At 40.8% G+C, this 21,176-nt stretch overlaps 1 protein-coding gene across 4 annotated transcripts in view; it reads right to left on the bottom strand.

Annotated features, from left to right (window-relative positions):
- The window catches only part of wipf1b (WAS/WASL interacting protein family, member 1b), a 30,097-nt gene extending 10,886 nt beyond the window's left edge, over positions 1-19,211 (bottom strand). Inside the window, exons 1-2 of one of the 4 annotated variants that reach the window (XM_071530766.1) lie at positions 19,109-19,211; positions 560-668 (exon numbers count right to left, since the gene is read on the bottom strand). In XM_071530766.1, the coding sequence (XP_071386867.1) occupies positions 560-622 (63 nt within the window). In that variant the 5' untranslated portion in view covers positions 623-668; positions 19,109-19,211. Of the gene's footprint in view, positions 1-559; positions 669-10,616; positions 10,833-19,108 lie in introns of those variants that run through there. The other 3 variants (XM_071530767.1, XM_071530765.1, XM_071530768.1) reach the window with 3 other exon arrangements.
- Positions 19,212-21,176: the final 1,965 nt, after the last annotated feature.

Raw genomic sequence — 21,176 nt, 5'->3', positions numbered from 1 at the left:
TTTCCATTTTATGCTACTTTGTACTTATACTCCACTACATTTTGGAGGGAAATATTGTACTTTTTACTCCATTACATTTATTTCACAGCTATAGTTACTAGTTACTTTTCAGATCAATATTTTATATTTAAAACATTTGATCATCTTTATAAAATAACTATAAAATAGCATTGTTATAGATTAGACTACCCAAAAGTATAGCTAAATTGTTAAGATTAGCTTCACGTTGACAACTTTAAAATGCTGCTTACATGTACATGTATGTAAATGAATCAGTATTAATATTCCAATAATTTATGAAAAATATAACTCTCTAAATGGGGACAGTTTGCATAATGAGTACGTTTACTTTGATACTCTAACTACATTTTGTTGCCAATACTTATGTACTTTTACTTGAGTAAGATTTTGAATGCAGGACTTTTACTTGTAACGGAGTATCTTTACATTGTTGTATTGCTACTTTTACTTAAGTAAAAGATCTCAGTACTTCTTCCACCACTGGATAGATAGATAGATAGATAGATAGATAGATAGATAGATAGAGAGAGAGACTCACCACAGCAAAGGTGGGAGGAGGGGGAGGGCCTGGGGGTGGGGGGGGTGGAGGCGGGACCGGCATTTTCTTCTTCTGTCCTCTTTAATGTCTCTGCACTGGACGCTGCACCCTGGTGGAAGAGATCACCCACACATTAAATAAATAAATAAATAAATAAGCAGTGATAGTAACAGCGCTCACCAAAATGAAACACACAGGTACAGGAGCGGTGATGTTGAGCTGCGTCAAGAGCAGCGGTTCCCAAACTGGGGGTCTCGGGACCCCCGGGGGGACGTTCAGGGGGTTCCAGGGTCTCCCCGATAAACTGAGGATTAGTTCAGTGTCACTGTTACTTCGTTCTCTACAAGCTTGCCCAATCAAAACCTTTATTAAACTGTCTAGAGTGCCCAAAGTTTGAGAACCCCTGTTTTAAGAAGAGTGGTTCTCAACCGTTTTGGTGTGTGACTCCCGAAAACGAAGTGACGTCTCCTCATGACCATCTGTTGCAGGCAGTAAGGTGTAGGAGAGTCAGAACTTTAACACTCAGTGACGATTTCAGGATCTTAAGGGGATTTTACTTCATTAACTAGCGGAAGAGGTAGAGGGTGCAAATCAGCGTCAGATATTAACGGGACTCAACAACCCAGTGCATAAAACACCAGCGATATTATTTGCATGCCACCATTTTTCCACTGTCAAATATTCACACCTGCATGCAACTACTGTCCCCAGTGGGCTACTGTAGGGTATTCATGGGAGCCAAAAGAGTGGGAGACTACTTCCAGTGTGTTCTTGAAATGGAGGCGTTTTTTGATCGGAAAACAAACAAAGTACACAGCCTGAAGCGGGAGAAAATGTTGTCAACACGCAGCCAGCAGCAGGAGAAAATGCCGACAAACACAAACCACTGTGTCAACAAAAAATAAAACAACCGATATGGTAAAAAAAACAAAACAACAACAATCAACAATGGAGTGTTGGAAGATGGATTGGTTGGAGGGAGAGAGGGGAAAACAGCAACATCCTCTTCTGTAAGGCCTGCTGCCAGTTTACAGCAGTGGGAAAGTGTTTATTTGCCAGTGTGCAGTGCAAACGCACTATTACCACACACACACACACACACACACACACTACAGATATATTTAACATGAGCAGAAAAGGCTTAAGTTATACAACCATATGAGGAACAACAGATAACCCCTCAGCTGATATGGAGCCTGCAGGCCTTCACAGACCTACAATAAATACTTCAGCTAGCAGGAACTTCAAGTGACAAGTTCCCTAAAACAGGACATCTAATGCTATAGCCTGTCCATGGTTTATATTTACAAGGACAGATACAATCAGAGTGACATGCATGCCTTAATAAGCCTACTTCAGAGCACTGTGTGAATCCAACATTAGCATGGAGTGACTCTAGGTTTCTATTCTGTGTTGGTTCCAGCGGGACTCGAACCTCTGACCTGTTAAAGCTGCACTAGCCCAAGATTTTTAATGTAAAAACACACTCTTCTTATCAGTCTAAATCACAGAGGGGCTGCAACAGAGAACAGAGTCCCATCTTCCTTAATCGAGATGCTGTAGCTTCACCTTATTTGCACAAATTGTTAGTTTTATCATTTTGGTGGATTTAACGAATTGAAACTTAAGAGCAAAATTAAAAACTCTGTGTCCTGAACAGCAGAGAGTGACTGAGCGCTCTGTTCAAAGAAAGCTGGACTCACCAACGATGGCTGAACCTCATCCTGCATTTAGGCTCGAGGAGTGTGTGGTTTGTTTGATGCCATATAATTTGATGATTTCTGGGTACTGAAGTCTTCAAAATTCAAACTGTTACCTCTCACGGTCATTTGGAGCGGCCAGCCTGGTGCAGCTTTAACGCCACGCTCTATCAGCCACAGTTAAGACAGGATTTTGACTTTTTTTGATGCTTTAACTGTGAGAGTATAGAATGACGTTTATTATTATTTGTTAAGATATCAGATTTTACACTGAGGCTGTATCAGAGTGCCAATAATGAGCCATTAATGTAGTTTAAGCACTACTACAATGTTTGTTGGAAAGACTGTTGAAATGCAGACAGTATATTGATGCAACGGTTTGATGTACTTGGTCTGACAGTTACTGACTCTCTCTCTCTGTCACACACACACTCTCTCGCCCTCTCTCTGTCACACACACACTCTCTCGCCCTCTCTGTCACACACACACTCTCACACACTCTCTTGCCCTTACACACAGTAAAATCAGCTTCTTTCTTTCACAAAAATGCCCACACAAACATTCAGATTACCCTTTCACTTCATTCTCTTTCTTCTACCTCCCTCTCTCTCTCTCTCGCTCTTACACACACACACACACACACACACAGTCAGATCTCTCTCTAGAGGCCTCTTACTTCCTGTATGCTGCTGACAAACACAGGAAGTCACCACACGGCTCCAGCACCGCAGCCATCCGGTTGCTAGGACGATGATACCTCTCCATCTCCGCTATGCATCTCTCTCTCTCTCTCTCTCTCTCTCTCTCACTGAACTTGTTCATCTTTGTATCCCCTCTCAGCCTCTCTCTTCCTCCATCTGTTTAACTTTTTCTTACCATTTAATCCTCTCTCTTCCCTTCCACGTCTCTCAACCCTGACTAACAGATTCCACCGCTGACAGTATGTTGTATCCACCTCTCTGGGCGTATTCAGCATGCAGGTTATGCCGTTTCCAAACCACAACAAAATCTCAGCAGAAGACACCTTGCATATCTGGCAACACAACCCACGCACTGGCACCTGTCCTTGCATGCCACACCACCGATGTCTGAGTGATCGACTCAACAGAAATTCAGTAACAGACATTTTGAGGAAAATGCGAACAGTCATCTCGAAGAACATGTTTGAGGCTTGGCCCGTCCCAAACACCGAAGCGATTAAATATATCTGGACCTGAACCGGTCCAGTCAGGGTGAGGCAGGTTTCATCGCATATTTTATAGACCGACACTGACGCTGAAGCTGTAAAATCATATCCTCACTTACATCATATCAGTGGACAACAATGACAGGCTGATACCCAATTTTTATTTATAGGCTGATATATCTGCAAACCAATATTTCCATCTAACCCTCGTACACAGTGTCCCACATAATATCTCATAGGCTGGTTAAGGTTTTATTAAGGTTAAGCTGTTTACATTTAGCCTATCTTTTATACACCCCTCACCAATATCCCTGTGTATATATATAAGCTTGAACATTGTGTGAGAGCCAACTGTAAATGGACAACATCTATACATGCTGCAGCATCCCAGCTGATGTCTGCAAAAACCCCAGGTAGTTTTTCCAGATTTCTCCTAAGTGGGATCACACTTTAATCTGGTTAATGTGAATGGCTATGATGTTTGCATGTGCCAACCCATGGAACACTTAGTAGTCTTACTAATAATAATAATAAAAGGATAGTTGTGTGCATGGGAATTCAATCAGTGGTTCCTATATGCACTACAAGACCAGGGGCTGAAGAGGGGAGATGCAGCGGGGCAGCTGGGTCACTCAGTGCATGTTTGGGCTGAAGGTCAGGACAGATCGAGCACATTTACATGCACACTAATAAACCGTTCATAGTCCGACTAAGGCAATTCCCTGATTATTCAAGTGGTCGTGTAAACAGCAGAGTGTGATTTCCCTTAATCAGATAAAGGCTGTTATTGCATTATGAGAAACCTGATTAACACAGCTAGGTTTTTGCCCAATCTTTCTAATTATTCTCCACCTTTACCCCCTCTGATTTGTTTCATTACCTCCGCCAAGGTTATGTTTTCAGGGCCGTTTGTTTGTTTGTTTGTTTGTTTGTCTGTTTGTCTGTTAGCAGAATTACGGAAAAACTACAAGCCCGATTTTCATGAAACTTCGTGGAAGGGTGTAGCATGAGCCAAGGAATAACTCATTAAAGTTTGGAGCGGATCCGGATCGGACTCACGAACAAGCAATAATAGCACAAACCTTGGCGGAGGTCTGCGCTCTCCGAGTGCCCTTCTAGGTTTTTTACATCTGTGCATGAGCGCAGATACGTAACCTCGGAAGCAGTAAACATCTAACAGCATGGCGACTGACAAGACTCACTTTTGGACTGATGAGGAAACTCTTTTAATGATTGCTGAAATTAAAAAACAGACCTGACTATATGAAAATAAGCTACGTGCAGCGCCATGTTCAAAATCCAAAACAACCAGCAGCAAGTTTGAGTTTTCCCCATTATCGCATTACTACAGTGCATGTAAACACGTCAATCGACTTATTGCCATAACCTGATTATTCCCAGTTACCGGGTTAATAGTGTGCATTTAAACCCGCTCACTGAGGCTCCAGGAAGACTGGGTGAGGAACCACCTGGGCTGCAGAGACCAGGGTGGAGCGGTGAGACTGACAGACTCCACAAAGGGATTATGTGACAAAAACATGAACTGAACACACGATTTCCACCTGTTTGTCATGTGAAGAGGCTAGTTAATGGTTAGACTTAGGCAACTAAAACAATTTGTTTCATTAAGGTTAAGGTGAAGGTTAGGGTTAGGTTTAGGCAACTGAAACTTTGGTTCAGGTTAGCCAACTAAAACTTGTTTCCAGTTGTGTCTCCTGCATGTAAATCTGTTGTGGTGGGGAAAAGCATTCCTCTCACTTTTTGTGCACAAAGCATGTATTTGTATTTTAACAAAATCTGAAGAGACCAGGCTGGACTGGGAGGGAAGACTGGATTATGAAGCTGAAAGAGAGGGCCTGGGCTGGTGGACTGATCACTGTCATGTCTATTTGAGTCAATGAAGAAACTGGTAAAAATAGGACTGAGTCAATTTCACAATTTCTATCATGATTTGGAGATTGACTCACTTCCTGAAGCGCTTATGAAACGACACTGACACAACCTCCTGACTGCAGATGCAAACTCGGAGACGTGAGCAGCAGGGAAGGTGGGCAGTGAACCGGGGTTTCTCATGTGTTGCTGCGGTGATGGAAAACTACCTGTCACCTTCTGATGGTGTGATTGACAGTTTACTATACAACATGCATAGCTGGGGTAACTGCAGGCAAAAGTCAAAAACACATAACACAAGTTGTTCAAAAGGAGGTTACGGTAGCTAGGAGCGAATGCCAAAATTCATACATTTTCATCATAAGACAAATCTGTATTTTTAAATTTCATACATGCTACACAACTGGTTGTCCTGCTGTTACCCCTCTCTCTCTCTCTCTCTCACACACACACACACACACACACAGCCTAATATTAGCTAAGCACTGCTTCCCACAATGGCTCCTTTCATAGCCACATAAACACACACAGAGAGAGAGAGAGAGAGAGAGAGAGAGAGAGAGAGAGGGAGAGAGAGATCTTGGCCTGTGGGTATCTGGGATTTCAGGGTGTGGATCCTTTGAAGAGACACTGACAAGACACACACAAACACACACACACACACACACACACAAACACACACACACACACACACACACAGTGAACAGGGCCCACATATGTTTCAGTTTACAAACGCCCATAAAATGAACCTCCTGTGCTCCACGACCTCATTAGGGTTAGCACACACACACACACACACACACACATCATAATCTCATAGTAACTGGACTCTGCTGGTAGTCTGGAGTCTGAGTGTGAGAGCGAGCAGCAGAGATGGATCAAGCACACGCCACTCAGCATGACATCACACGTAAGGCCCCGCCCCCCGGGGCGAAATGACGTAAAAAAGAGGGAGTCCTGACTGCCTACCATTACAAATCACTGCACAGCAGATGAATATGTTACTTGAAATACTTCCAAAAATAAACATGACTACATGGCTGCTTTTAAACAGCAAGGGAGGAGCCAAGCTAGTTTTAGAAAAAATGAAAAGCTACTGAACGGACGGGGGAGCTTCATTCCGGAGCGAAATTTGACAACAAGCTTTAGAAAAGAGGTGAATGTGTGGATATTGGTTTATATCATTATGTCTCAGTTAAATCTCCACACAGCACACATTAGTTTCAGGATTGGTTATAGGGTCTGATATCGCTTATTGCAGGTTTAATCAAAACCACTAAAAACTGAAAGGTCGGTCTTCTTACTTTGGATAATGCAATAGTCACCTGCTATCACTCAACATAGTGTATGCTAAAGTGTTAGCATGGAGCACCGGAGGGAATGATCTACAGGAACACATGGATCACACATCGGGACAATCTCCCCAAAAACTTTTCCTTTAAGTGTTTGGGATTTATCATTACATTGGATCCGATGCATCTGTCCCTTGTGCTGTATTAGGGCTGTAGAGAGCCGATGTAGAAACCTGGTTTTAACAGGAAAGGTTGTGGGTGGAGGGTTAAGAGCAGGTATAATCATGAAGTGGGCACCTCCTTTCACAATGACTCATTGAATTATATCCATGCCACCTCCACTAAAAAACATAGAAGCCACCTAGTAAGAATAACAAGACTGCTGGCGATAAAAAAGATCAAATCTGAGTTAATGGGAAAAGGGAAAAAGAGTGAAGGGAAAAGGTAATATTAGACATTTTGAGTGCAGCCCAAGGTAGTAATAAATGTGTCAGCAGTGCAGGAACAGTGCTGAGTGGCTAAGCTAACATCCTGTAGTGCACACACACACACACACACGCACACACACGCACACACACACACACCAGCTGTAGTTGCCTACTGATGTGGTACTATTGCTCTTGTTTTAGAGTTAGACTCAGCAATGTAATTTTACCTCTTGAAAAGTGAGTAAAAGCTTCAAATAAAGAATTAACTGCAGGACAGGACGAATGTTCAAAGAAGAATCTGCTGTACTTTGTAAGAACCACAAAGAAATGTCCTTACTGTGTTTATCTAATTAATTGAGGGATTTCTACTAAGCAAGCGTTGCGTGTGTGTGTGTCTTTCCTCTCTTGATATACGTGGAACCAGATGTGACCAAAATATATTTAAATACGGGGTTGAACAACCAGTCACTCTTAACATATATGTATGCCTATATTTAAAGAGCATTACAGTACCATAGGTGCATACATTTTAGTATGAATTAGGGCTGAAAGATATTAACAAAAAATCGAATTGCGATTACTCATAACATCACGTTTTTCTTGTGATAAAGTTTTTAGAACTTTCAAATTGTTTCAAGAAAAGTGATTTTGTTAAAAAAAAAATAGATGTCAGTGTGAAGGATTTACTGAGTTTGAGTCTGATGAAAGGTTTTTACCAATATTGGACATGAATCATGGACCAAAATTACCTGGAGATCTAAAACTCCTTGTTCAGAAGTCGAGTTTGGACGCCCCTCTCTCTCAAGAAATTGTTTGGAGCTTCTGCGATTTGGAAAGAGCATCAGTTCATATTGCAATTTCGTTTTTTTTTTACGATTAATTGTTCAGCTCTATAGTATGAATGGCTCCAGAGGGAATCAAACCCCAAACGCCAGCAGAGTCAGTGTTTACTCTACCCACTGACTGACACACATCCACCTCTTGTTGTTTTGTTTTTTCCTCTTATACTCTTCTTTAGAAAGCTCAGTAGCTTAAACCGCTTCCCACAGATGTCACAACCACGGTGTTTCTCCTCCGTGTGACTCGGCACAGTGTTGGTGCCGCCATGTATCTGCAGTGGAAATATTTTCTGCCTGCCCTGTACTGCAGCTGAATTTCTTACTTTCTTAATGACTTTTCCTGGAAGATTTTCACAGAGATGTCACTGCAAAAACCTTTCGGACAAATCTCACAGCCGAACGGTTTTGACTCCCATCGTCCGTTCTCTCCCCTTAAACTCTGCATATTTTATTTTGCGTATCCTGATACAGAATCAACCGCACACCCAACAGTGAAGTTGCGGATTGCATTTTTCTCTCTACTGCCCACTCTCTAACAAAGTTAATATGCCAGAAATGCTAAAATAAAACCCTACTATTCATCCCAGGTCTCTCTAAAACACTACGATAAAGCACACTACAATACACAATGTAACCACCTATCAAGACTACTTCTAATTGATCTATATTGATATAATCGGTCATAATATTCCCATCTCCTCCACAGTATATCCATCTTCTCTACAGTATGTATTGCATTACATACAGTGTAAGAAATATCACCTCCTATAGTGCCCTTTAACTACCAACACACTACTGGACAAATATTGTGCTTATGACCGAATCGACGCAAAACTAAATCAGCAGGATACATTATTTTCTCCTTTTTTTTTAAATCTCCAATTTATTTGTTTTTATGTCATTTAGCTGCTGTATAATCTGAACTGTCAATATCATACATTTTATACGAACAAATTACTTAGATTTATGAAAAAGTGGATATTTTGATTTTTTTTTTCTTGCTAGCCCAGTGAGAATATAAAAAGGGACAAGATTAACTTTGACCCTACTGGCCTGAAGGGGCAATTGAAAAAAAAAATCTTAATGTTGTACCCTGATGAAATGGGTTTTAAATTTTTATAACAAATTATACAATTACTAATTGTAGAAAGTAAAATCATGATACACTATTCTACATGATTAATTGTGCAATTTCTGTACGGAGAAGAGGGTTTGATGTCTCTTAAGACCACAGAATAACTTTTACAACATGTTGTTCACATCCTTGTGCCGTCAAGACCCGAAAGTCTCAACACACCTTCAACCAGAGAGGAGGAACAGTGAAATCGGTGAAATCAGCTGGAATGAAAATCTGTCTAGTGTTGGGCCTCGATGGCACGTGGGTGAGAATCACGTAAGGTTTTTAGTTCACACACAAGAGTTAGAAGTAATATATTTTGTGTATTCTGGAGGTTATAAGTGGGTGGAGCGACTGGACGAACCAGATTCAAGCCTCCATGACAGAATCCACCCAGCTTACATGTTCAGCTACTGTTCTTTAGCTCAGTGGTTCTCAACATGGGGTCCGGGGACCACCAGTGGTCCTTGAGGGCGTTCCAGGCGGTCCTCAGCAAATTCATAAATTGTTGAACTTCACCATTTCTTCATTTACAAGAAGTTAACACAATTAGAGAATGTAGAAGAATGACTGTTTTGATCATAGTTTCTCTGTTATCTCTCTACCTACAATACAGATAGTCATGGAATTCTGGACAAAATCATATCTAACAATACAAATATTCTCAGATTTGGGTCTGAGAGGCAACATCTCATCAAATGGGGGTCCGTGGCTCTAATGTGGACTAAATTAGGGGTCCTTGTTATGAAAAAGGTTGAGAATCACTGCTTTAGCTGACCGTGACCTCTGACCTCCCTGAGGAGCGGGGCAAGGGAAGAGAGCCTTTCCCTTCAGGGATCAATAAAGTATCACAATATTATTATTATTATTATTATTTATCACAGTACTCATTTAACTTGTCAGAAACACTCAGTCGGGTCACATAAGATGTTAACAGACAGGGAAACCCCTGGGCTTTAATAATAAAGGGTTCACTTCCTGGAAAGAGCAGAGTGCCGCCTCCAGCAGTCACCTTACAGAAGAGACTAACTTGCATGTTATTTAACTTTTTCATCTTAAATTTAGTCTCACATTCCTCTTTACATATTTTCAATAATTCTATATTTGAGAAAGAAATATAGCTCCGCACAAAGGACTGTATTCCTCTCTCAGCATCTACCTTTTTGGTTTTTGTCCTACGCACCTGTCACTCAAAGACCTTTAGGGGTGCAAATATTTATTTTTTCTTGAATCATTCTATATTTAAATAAAAATTTGTTAAAATTTTTTGCACCCTGTTATTTTATTTCTAATATACAGGAAAAGTTAATTCCAACAGAGACGTAGCTGTAAACGAGGCTGGAGTTCTCTGGTCAGAAAAACTGAAGCAATAGCTATCAGCAGCCTAATTGACGGGTGATTTGTTTCGATTTATAATGAGAATAAAACGACCACAAAAACATATCATCCATAGCCTACAGACCAGGCTTCGGGATTATGTGCCAAAACGCAAAAGTCACACCCTGACCGAGTGTGTCACCATAGGAAAACAACAGCAACTTATTTCTTTAGACCACGGAATTGTGTAAAGTCTTGACAGCGGAAAATCGACGGCATCTACTCACTCAGGCTGTGCCCATAGAAGAATCGGCAGTTGTGTTGAGAAGAAAGTAGAAGAAGCACCTCAGTTCATTCTTCACAAAAACACACAACAGGCAAAAACAACAGCAGCCACATACAGCTAAAAACAGACCAAAGAAAAAGAGGAAGATTAGCAGCGTTTAGAATCTTTAAAAACGATCAGCAGCAGAGTAGAACTTCTTGATTCCTCTTCCTCTAAACTCAATACACATTCAGAGAAGTCACACTTCTACATCCACACACACACACACACACACACACCTCATATACGGCACACACCACTTCCTCTTTGTCAGTGAACAGCGGTTCTCCTGTGGGGCCAGGATCCCACAGGGGGTTTTAAAATGAAACTTGGGGGCAACAAGGTTATACATTCTGAATGCAAATTTCTGACATCCAATCCATTTTTTTTATATGTTCATATTGGGGACGAATGGAGAAAATTAAAAGCATCAGTTGGTTTCAGAGTTCAACGTTCTGTGAGTTCACATCGTCATGAGTAGGTATCACCTCATTTTTTTGGGGGGGATTGCAAACCAAAAACATGAAGAACCACTGGGGTAAGAGGAGGGGAGATTTGGAGCATCGTAAAGCTCATACTCCATACTATCTGCTATACATTATACAGCGGAAAAACACACTAAACACATTTTAAACTCAACCCAGTTAAGGATGGCAGGCTCCACCGTAGATTTTTTTTTTCTGTCAAATTAATGACAGACAAGTAAACATGTGGCACCCCTTGGGCCAATCAGTAACGAGATCCTGCATCCCTCCAAGTTCTGTCAAAATTGGACCAGTGGCGTTTCACACTTTGAAATTTGGACCTTTAATAATAAAATCAGTGTAAAATGTTGAAAACCAGAACACAGGGCCGAAATGCATCTTCCAAAATCAGACCAGTGGTGTTTGAGATAATACATTTGAGTTCAAAATTTTGACCTTTAATTATAGCGTCTCCATTAGGCCAATCGGTGTCATTTTAAAAAAAAACTGGGACACGGCGCAAAGATGCATCAACCTGCCAAGGAAAATCAGACCAGTGGTGTTTGAGATATCATGCTTGACGGTAGGGCTGGGCGATATGGTTGAAATCAATATCATGATAATCATAAGGATTTTTCTCGATATCAGTATATATCACGATATGGTTCATGTATGCAAAATCACCTTAAATAACCAAATTAATGTTCATCTCATTGAACCGAATGGTAATGTTAGGTGTGATGTCAAACAAAACAGAAATATTCAAATAATATTCCTACCATACCTCATTTTATGAGTTTTTCAGTAAAATTTGCTTGTCATCATCAATTTAGACAGCAGAAATGTGTGTCACGATATCAAAATATCTTCATATCATCACGTTATGATTCCAATGAAAGACGATAAATGATAATATTGAATTATCGCCCAGCCCTATTGATGGACAGCCCAATCAATAAATGTTCTAAACTAGCATAGTGGAAATATAAACTAACTTTATAGTAACAGGGGGAAAGGTGATGGGGTGTTACCAAAAGTCTATACATGGGATAAGGTCAAGAAACAAGTCACTATAAACAAAACAGCAAACTGGACTTCCCTTCTGTCGCCTGGGAGAAGAGAAGGATGAGCCAATGATGTCAGAAGGATGAGACACTGGACTAGTGGAATGAATTTTCAGTGGCATGTTACACTCCCTTAGTATGAGAAACACTGATCAACTTGGTTATCATTTTCTCAGTGCCTAACTGCGTATACGGTGCATGGTTTTGACACCGATGACCACAAAGGAGAAGTAGAAGAAGAATAGAAAAATAGGAAGAAGAAGCAGCACATACTGCAGGAGAGGGGAGACAAAAGAGGAGAAAATATAGGAGAAAGATAAGAGGAAGATATTGGAGGAAAACTAAAGGAGCAAAATGGGTGAATGTTGCTGTTACAGTTTTACTATACCATATAATTTTCTATATATGTTGTTTCTATATAGATGTGTGTCTGTTCTTATGTATTTTTGTCTCTTCCACCCTGCAAGTCCTGAAGAAATTAGGGAAGAGGCTAAAAAAAATGGTTGTGCTGCATTATTTTTCCTATGTTGAAAATAGCTATATTCTTTTAGAATTCACTTAATTCAGAAAGTGGATTTTCTTCAAAATGCACACTGAAAAACATCTGGTACGAGAAGCTTGTCATACATCCAAGCTATTGAGAAATAAGTTAAAATGAAGGCTTTATGCTAATCACAGCCTCTATTTAACCGATTGAACTGAGAGCGTTTATTATTCCCAGCCCTGCTGCTGTTAAGTCTCCTGCCAGAAGAGAAAGGGTTAACTCCACAGCAGCCACTTCCTGTGCTCTCCGTGTCACACTTCCTGCCTCGCAACACACAGTCAGCACTTCAATACTCTCATCTGGCCTCCTCTTCCCAGCCCACTGCAGCCCCGGAGCTGCATCTTTAAGAGAAGCCTTGGCATTTAGTCAGTCGTTTTTTTTTCTTTATCAGGCACTAGTCACCAGTGTGAGGGGGAAAAGTGTCTGAGCTGGCACTTCAGTTTACCATAAGAAAGTCCAGAATTCCCCATAGAAGCCACTGCAATGGGCAACTGCTGCTGGAAAACAATGCTTCCACTGTTAAAAAATGTCATGACAAAGGAAAATTCAGCACCTATAGCCTTATTTATTTCCAAAACGAATATGTAGCAGGAGCTTTAGACTGAGTTTGTATATAGGGTAATGCTGTAAGTATACAAATAACCACAGAAGGAACTGGAACTGATACTGGTAATAGGATCGAAAAAAAAAAAACTCCAGTCCCTAAACCAAACTTTCCTCTGCCTCCCCAATGCTGGAATGTCCCTTAATAGTTTTTAATTTAGTGTCCCCGTCTCAGCCCAGTCAGCCATATTCCTCAGGACCAAAACACTGTCAACATTTAGGCTAATTTTAATCGTCGCTGCATCTCAATCCTCTCTGAATGTTTCCTCCGTTTCAACCCAATCAACTCCACAGGCTGGTGGTGCAACAGGAGTTGGGCTGCGTCTCAATGCTCTCAATATTTCCTCTGTTGCCGCCTCTTGCCGTCAGCATATACGTCTCAATAGTCTCTAATAGTTTCCCTTGAGGGACTGTCAACAGTTTCAACAGTCCCTTGATATTTTCTCTCTCTGTGTGAAATCAGTCAACCGCAGAGCCTGGGACGAGTCTCAACACTGTCTCCGTGTCTCCTCCTGTTTAAGAGCAGTCCGCACCACTGGCTTACACAGACCCAAAGGGCAAACACAAGCATTTACAATCAGCCTAAGGAAGAAGGGGAGGAGAGGAGGAGAGGGAGAGAGAGGAGGAAAAGAGGAGGGGAAAGGAGAACAGAAAACAATGGAGAGGTAGGGAAGGAAGAAGAAATAAGAGAAGGAAGAAGAAGAGAAGAGAAAACAAGAGAATAGAAGCGTAGAGAAAAGAGAAGAGAGGAGTAGAGGAGAGTAGAGAGAAGGAGAAGAGGAGCAGAGGAGAAGAGGAGAAAAGATGAGAAGACTAGAGAGGAGAGAAGAAGAGTAGAGAAGAGTAGCGTAGAGAAGAGTAGAGAAGAGAAGAAAAGTAGAGAAGAGGAGTAGAGAAGAGTAGCGTAGAGTAGAAAAGAGTAGAGAAGACAAGAGAAGAAGAGAAGAGACAAAGAGAAGTGACAGAGTGTATTGACATGCCCCCCCCTCACCCTCTGTCCTGTATCTCACAGTCACATGAGCGTTAGCGCAGCTCGCCTGCAGGCAAGTCAGTCACTTTAGAAGCTTTGTGTTCACTCACCACACCATACATGACTCACATACTGCAGGACGGCCAGGGACGCCGCAAAAATCTCATTCAGACGCAGACGCTGAGCGAATTCTGACAAAATATCATTCAAATGCGCTTTTGTTATGCGACCATCTCAGTCACCCAAGAGAAAAGCCTTTGGCCTGCGCAAGTTAGGCTGCAAATTAACCACAATCTCACAGTTATTGAGGGAACTGAGATTGACTTGGTGGAGAAATACAAATATTTGGGTCCTGTGTTTGATAATAGGTTGTTGTTGCTTTCAGGCTAATGCAGATGTCATTTCTAAGAAGGTACGACGTCGTCTTTACTTCTTGAGAAAAATGAATTATTTTAATGTGTGCACCAAAATGATGACTCTGTTCTACAGAACTTTTATTGAGTCAATGCTGTCTTTTTGTATTGTGGCGTAGGGCTGGGCAATATATCGATATTATATCGATATCGTGATATGAGACTACATATCGTCTTAGATTTTGGATATCGTAATATCGTGATATGGCATAAGTGTTGCCTTTTCCTGGTTTTAAAGGCTGCATTACAGTAAAGTGATGTAATTTTCTGAACTTATCAGACTGTTCTAGCTGTTCTATTATTTGCCTTTACCCACTTAGTCAATATATCCACATTACTGATGATTATTTATCAAAAATCTCATTGTGTAAATATTTTGTGAAAGCACCAATAGTCCCTACAATATTGTCGCAATATCGATATTGAGGTATTTGGTCAAAAATATTGTGATATTTGATTTTGTCCATATCGCCCAGCCCTACTTAGAACTGAACATTTAGCCCACTTCATAGAAAATACCGAGATATATATCGTGTATCGCCATTCAGCCTAAAAATATCGAGAAAGTTACTGGGGTGAACCAAGCACAGCTCTCTGACCTTTACGATCGGCAGGTCGTAAGGAAAGGCCCATGTCATATTGGACTGTACTGACCCCCCCCCTGCAGAGGGAGTCTGAGCTTCTACCTTCAGGTAGAAGATACAGAGTTCCAACTCAGAGGACTAAAAAATTCAAAGACTCTTTTGTTTGCACTGCAATTAGAAGGCTGAATTTGCACAAATGATTGTACTAAGTACTTTCTGCACTCAGCAACTTGTTCGTCTTTTGTCTTTACATGAAGTGATCTTGCACTGTACTGTATTGTATTGTTGTCTCTGTGTTCTGTCTGGTATGTTGTCTTTCATGTTGTATTTTATGATGGATTTAATGTGTTTTTAATACCTGGCTATAACTAAATTTCCCCTAGTGGGATAATAAAATTTGACTTGACTTGAATTAGCCTTCCCGCAAGCATCCAAGCAACAATCATGCCCGTCAAACATGGTTTTCTTTGCTTCAAATTTATCAGCCAAGCAAAACAGGCAGCTGTCATCATTCAAAAGATAAGACAAGACTGATAAATGTTCATCATACAGCCTTTTTAGCAGCACGCCCTTTTCACCACAGATTGTGGTTTTGTCAAATACGTAAGCCATACAAGATGAACCTAAATGTGGATTTCTAATTTCTCTCTCTCTCTCTCTCTCTCTCTACCAGGAAACAACCGTGGAAATATAAATACAACCACCACACTCTCCTCTGCTTTTAGCCTTTATCTTGCACTGTATTAGTATAGTGCAGCATTTCTACCAATCTAGAAGATCTAATACGGGGATCTGTTGCCCACATGAATCCCTTTTGTTTACATTTGAATCTGACTTTAGATAGTTTCGGCCTACCCCACTAACAACACATGAGGGACACGGTCATGAGTTGTGTGTTAGATGTTACATGGATAGAGAGCTGCCTGGATCACATGCGTCATACAGGAAACAGAGATGGGGGCAGAGAGAGAGAGACAGAATATTTCATCATTGTTCTAATTCACACACACGGGTATTGAGAGCAATCCTCACATCACAAACATGAGTCAACTCTAAAACAGAGCCTCAATTCTCTTCGCGTCCTTTCTCTTCATCTCTGAACACACTGTAGGAACGGATAAGAGGTTCTTTAGATCCTTTAGCTGAATGCATTTCAAGGAAGGAGGCTAGATAGATTTGAATAAATGGAAGAGCAGGGAGACACCGTGGAGACTCACCCAGCGCCCTGCTGCTTCCTAACCAGCGCTGGGTTCGTCCCGCTGTCAGCCGCTGAGGAATGCCAAGAACTCACAACCAGAATGAACGAAAACTAGTTCTGTGACAAAGCACCTATAGGAGACACTCTGACAAAATGAGAACATAATGAGAGACAGCACATGAGCACATGAGCGAGGCCCTGGCTTCTCTGCAGTGCAGCACATGGCTCTCCACTTGCTCTCAATCTACCACAAATTGAACACATTTTAAGCTTTGATGAGACCCTAAAATACCCTCAGTGTATGTTTAAATGTTTAAATGTAGACCTTAACATACAATGAGGGTATCCGAGAATTAGTGAACGCCCTGTGCAGAGCAGTGCTACTTTTCAGCCAGCACAGGAACCAATGTAGTCCAAAATATGAATAACCCGGCACTCATTAGATGTCTGTAGACTCTTTTATTATATCAAAGAAATATTGCCTTTTAATACAGGGAAGTTTCACATTACAGCTTCATCAGGTCCACTCACTGAGGATATATTAGGGTTCCTCATTAAAGTCTCTCAATGTATCTATGGCTCTGGGTCAGTTTTGAAAACAATTTTTGTTCCATTTTAATGGATAAATCAGAATCAGAGTCTCTTTATCCGTGTGTGAGTATGATAAATGTACAGGGATTTGTCTGGGTGACACCAGTGCGGAAACATATTGACAACTCACATAGTGACTTAAAGGAATAGTTCACCCAAAAATTAATATTCGGTCATTATCTACTCACCCACATGTCAAGTCGAAACTCGATTGAAGCTGGTAGGACCAGAAAGTTATAGAAACGAATGGGGCCATCTTTTTACAGCTCCAAAAAAAAAGCATCAAATGTCCATCAAATTTCTCCAAACAGAGCATGCAGCATAATCCACATGTTTTATAGCCAAACAATTCAACTTTGAGTCCAAAAGCCCAATATTTATCTCATTATCTCCTATATTTTCCTCATTGACAATGCTCAGGTCAAGCAAGCAGCCTACAGTGCTCTAGCAGAAGACTGTACTTGCTACTGAGGAAAATATAGGAGATAATGAGGTAAATACTGGACTTCTGGACTCAAAGTTGAATTGTTTGGCTAAAAAACACTTGGGGATGGTGTTAGACATACAATAGATAGTACACATTTGACTCTACATGTCTACATCTATACCTGTAGCATTCTATCACTATGTGCATAAGGCAGCGTGATACAGAGATGATCTTATGCTGCTTAGGGAAAACCGGTCCCTGGATTGGATACTGTTGGCTCTCGACCATCCAAAACAAGGTGGACCTTAGTCGGGACCCCCTGCTGAGAGTGTAAACACACAGGATGAACTTTGGCACCACATCAAGATTACAGCCTATACTTGAATTATTCTATTTTACTTAATATCCAGTAATATCCAGTACTTGTACAGCAGGTGGGATTCAACCCTGCGTCCAAACACCGCCCAGCCAGCCAAAGGAGAACTGCTCTCCCACACACAAGGGGAAGAGATTTTTGCTTACAGGGTCTCGGGCCAAACCGCTCTAACGACACAAACAGGTAGCAAGCTCTGAAGAAGCCTTGTTCTTTCAAGTCAATCCAAATAGAGTCAAGTGTATTTGACTATTAAAATGAAGCATAACAGACTAACTTGTGGGACTCGTGGCCCTCTGAGTGTTCCCAGCTTCATTGCTCTGCTGCCTGTCAGATTAGTGTCACACTGACTGCTGTTTACTCTGAATTCCCATATTCAAAACAAGAAGTTCTCCATAAAGCTAAATGTTTACAGCATCGCTCAGCCTCGGAGCCGGTGTATACGTGTTTGTGTGTGTGTGTGTGTGTGTGTGTGTGTGTGTTTGCAACCAGTTTGACAGAATGCCGTTTGGCTGTAAGCAGTACATGCACTTATACACACACACACACACAAATTCCTTGTCTTACTCAACCTTCAGACTTTATACTATTTAATGATGTGGATGGTATGTCTATCTGCAGTCAGGACTATTTTCCTTGACATACACGTGTGTGTGTGTGTGTGTGTGTGTGTGTCCTCAAAGCTCTTTGAAATTAAAACCCAGATATGTGAAAACTTTGGTAGTTCATTCCTTTAACTCTTGCCCCTCTCTCTCTCTCTCTCTCTCTGCAGCTCTCCCAGAAAAAAACACACATGCATTCTTTTCTGCAGACTATATGAGACGTGTCATATCATCACAGCAGAGAAGTAAATAAAAACAGTAATTTTTTTTTTTCAAAGCGACCTAAAACCAGACCCATATGACCATCACTTGTGGGTGGAAGAAAAGACAAGCTTTGGCCTGTTGCCAAACCCTCCTGCCCAGAGCCTGATACGGCTTTGCAAGACGTTTGCAGCCGAGTACATGTCGACCCAGATGGTTAGGGGGAAATAATTCACCTTAAATCATACGGTATCACTGCTGAAATCACTCCCAACTCCTTTCAAGAAGATGACAACTTCTTCTGTGGTTGTAAACCCGAACTCCGGTCTCACGGTTTCCGCTCCAACAAAGCTATTTTCCCCCGCAAAAAAAAACAAAAAAAACAGCGTCAAGTTTTAAGGAAATGTTTGCCGAACCTACCTGTGAGAGTGTGAAATACTTTGCACGGTTAATAATCTTCCATCCATCGACCGTCAGTACCGTCGGTGTTGAGCAGGACTTGTGTGCAGGCAGTCCTCCGGTCTGCAGGACTGGCTGGCAGGCAGGCAGGCAGGCAAACTGAGCTGGCCCCAGCTAGAGCCGCACACACAGGGGGTTGGGCAAAGACCTCATACGGAAATATGTCCCGTGTAAAAAAAAAACATACATAGACTGTAGGTAAAAACCCGTAGGAAAAGGAACTAGGCTGTATAACACTATAAGAGATTTTAAAAATACCATGAAGTAGGCTACGAAGTTATTTATAACTTTAGTAGCCTACCACTGACACACTGCAGGAGTAGCTATTATAAATATTATGGTGATTTTGTCTAGAAAAAAATATTGGTTATTTTATATTATTTTTCAATATATTCAGCATATGTGTATACGTTTGATCTAGTTGAAGAATATATTTAGCTTGTGTTTCCCTATCATGAGTAACAATATGGCCTTGGTGAAACATATGGAAACATTGCATTTATATATGTATATTTATCAAACCAATATGTTTACTAAAATGATCATTATGTTAAAATAGCCTACTAAAACGGCTTATAGGCACATTTTCGAAAAAAAACAAACAAACAAACAAACAAAAAAAACCACAAGAACAGATAGTTCCGGTCCTCACGTGTTTGAAGTGTTGTAAAATACCCAAAGAAAACCAAAAGAAACGAACTATATTGCTTCGCGGAAGAATATTTAATTACTATCATCAAGTAAAACTTGTATTGAACATTTGAGTTCTTTCAAATTGTGTAATTTTACTATGGGATGTTATGTTTTATAAAAGAAATTGCACTTTGCGAGCCTAAGCGCCTCTTACCTGTCCTTATTGCTTAACTATGGATATTTTGGTGTATAAATGCACGTCATGGTCTATTTTACAACATTCATAATTCAAGATGCGGCACGGTTTTGGCTGCAAATAATCTCTTCTCACATCAACATGCCATCTGATTGCCTGACTCACTGACTACAGTCATGGCCCAACTGTATGTGTGTGCGGCTCTGGCCTGGACCAATGCAGCTGCGCCTGCTGGATCTCTTATCCGGGGCTTTAGCAGTGATGCAATGTTTCCAGATGTGGAACAAGAGGAAAAAAAAAAAGGACTTAGTCTGGTCTGGGGAACAACAATGATCTCCCTAAAGAAAAATAACTGTAATATTTCTATTATATTCCTGGAGACTTCAGTATGACCACTTTACGGTATTGTTTTTCTCATATGGTATTACTAGAATATCCCTGTAATATTATTTTGAGGACTTATAGTCTTGTTGTGATATTTGTGTAGCAAAGATATATTGGTTCTTTTTAAAAGGGTGGCACAGAATAACGGGAGAACACACACACACACACACAGGACTACCGGTGAAAAATCCCTAATGTCCCTGTAATATTCCCATAGGGACTTACAGTGTGTCTATGGTCCTCAGTAGTGCGTTTATAGTGATCTTATCTTACTTTATGGCATTTCTTATCTCTTATGCTATTCCTTTAGTGTGTTTGTGATACTCAACAATGAGTTTATTGTGATCATATCATGCTTAATGCTTTTTTAACCTCCTGTGGTATCAGTCTAAGACCCTTGTAACACTCCTATAAGTAATTACAGGAACATTTTTCTGTGTTAATTGTATAGTATTACATTTATAGTAGTAGGCCTAGGTAACCCTCCCTCCACTTGCCTATTGTTGTATATGTTACTACGAGTAATATAGTGGTAAATAAAAAGGTGGGTAAACTATATGAGCTACTGTTGAACATACTAACCCCAATATAAACAAACAAAAAAAAGTCAGATTTCACTTTCTCTTCCTATTCTGGTGTTACTTAGCCTGTATCTGACACTACTTGCTATGGTATATACGAATAATTTAGGTGATTTCTGCAGCCTGAATGTTCCTGTGTAAGATGTAAGTCAGCTTGCCTGGTTAGATAAGGGTTAAGGGAAAGCCTATCTGTCCAGTCAGTATGGAGTGGGTGGATCAGCATGTTGGACATATC

This window comes from Centroberyx affinis, unplaced genomic scaffold, assembly GCF_046629955.1.
Source record: "Centroberyx affinis isolate AG114_WGS23_722 - 3 ecotype Tasmania unplaced genomic scaffold, CSIRO-AGI_Caff_v1 ptg001967l_1, whole genome shotgun sequence".
NCBI classification, from domain to species: domain Eukaryota; kingdom Metazoa; phylum Chordata; class Actinopteri; order Beryciformes; family Berycidae; genus Centroberyx; species Centroberyx affinis.
The sequence above is the reverse complement of the archived record's forward strand: the minus strand, read 5'-3'. Positions and strand labels throughout refer to the sequence as shown.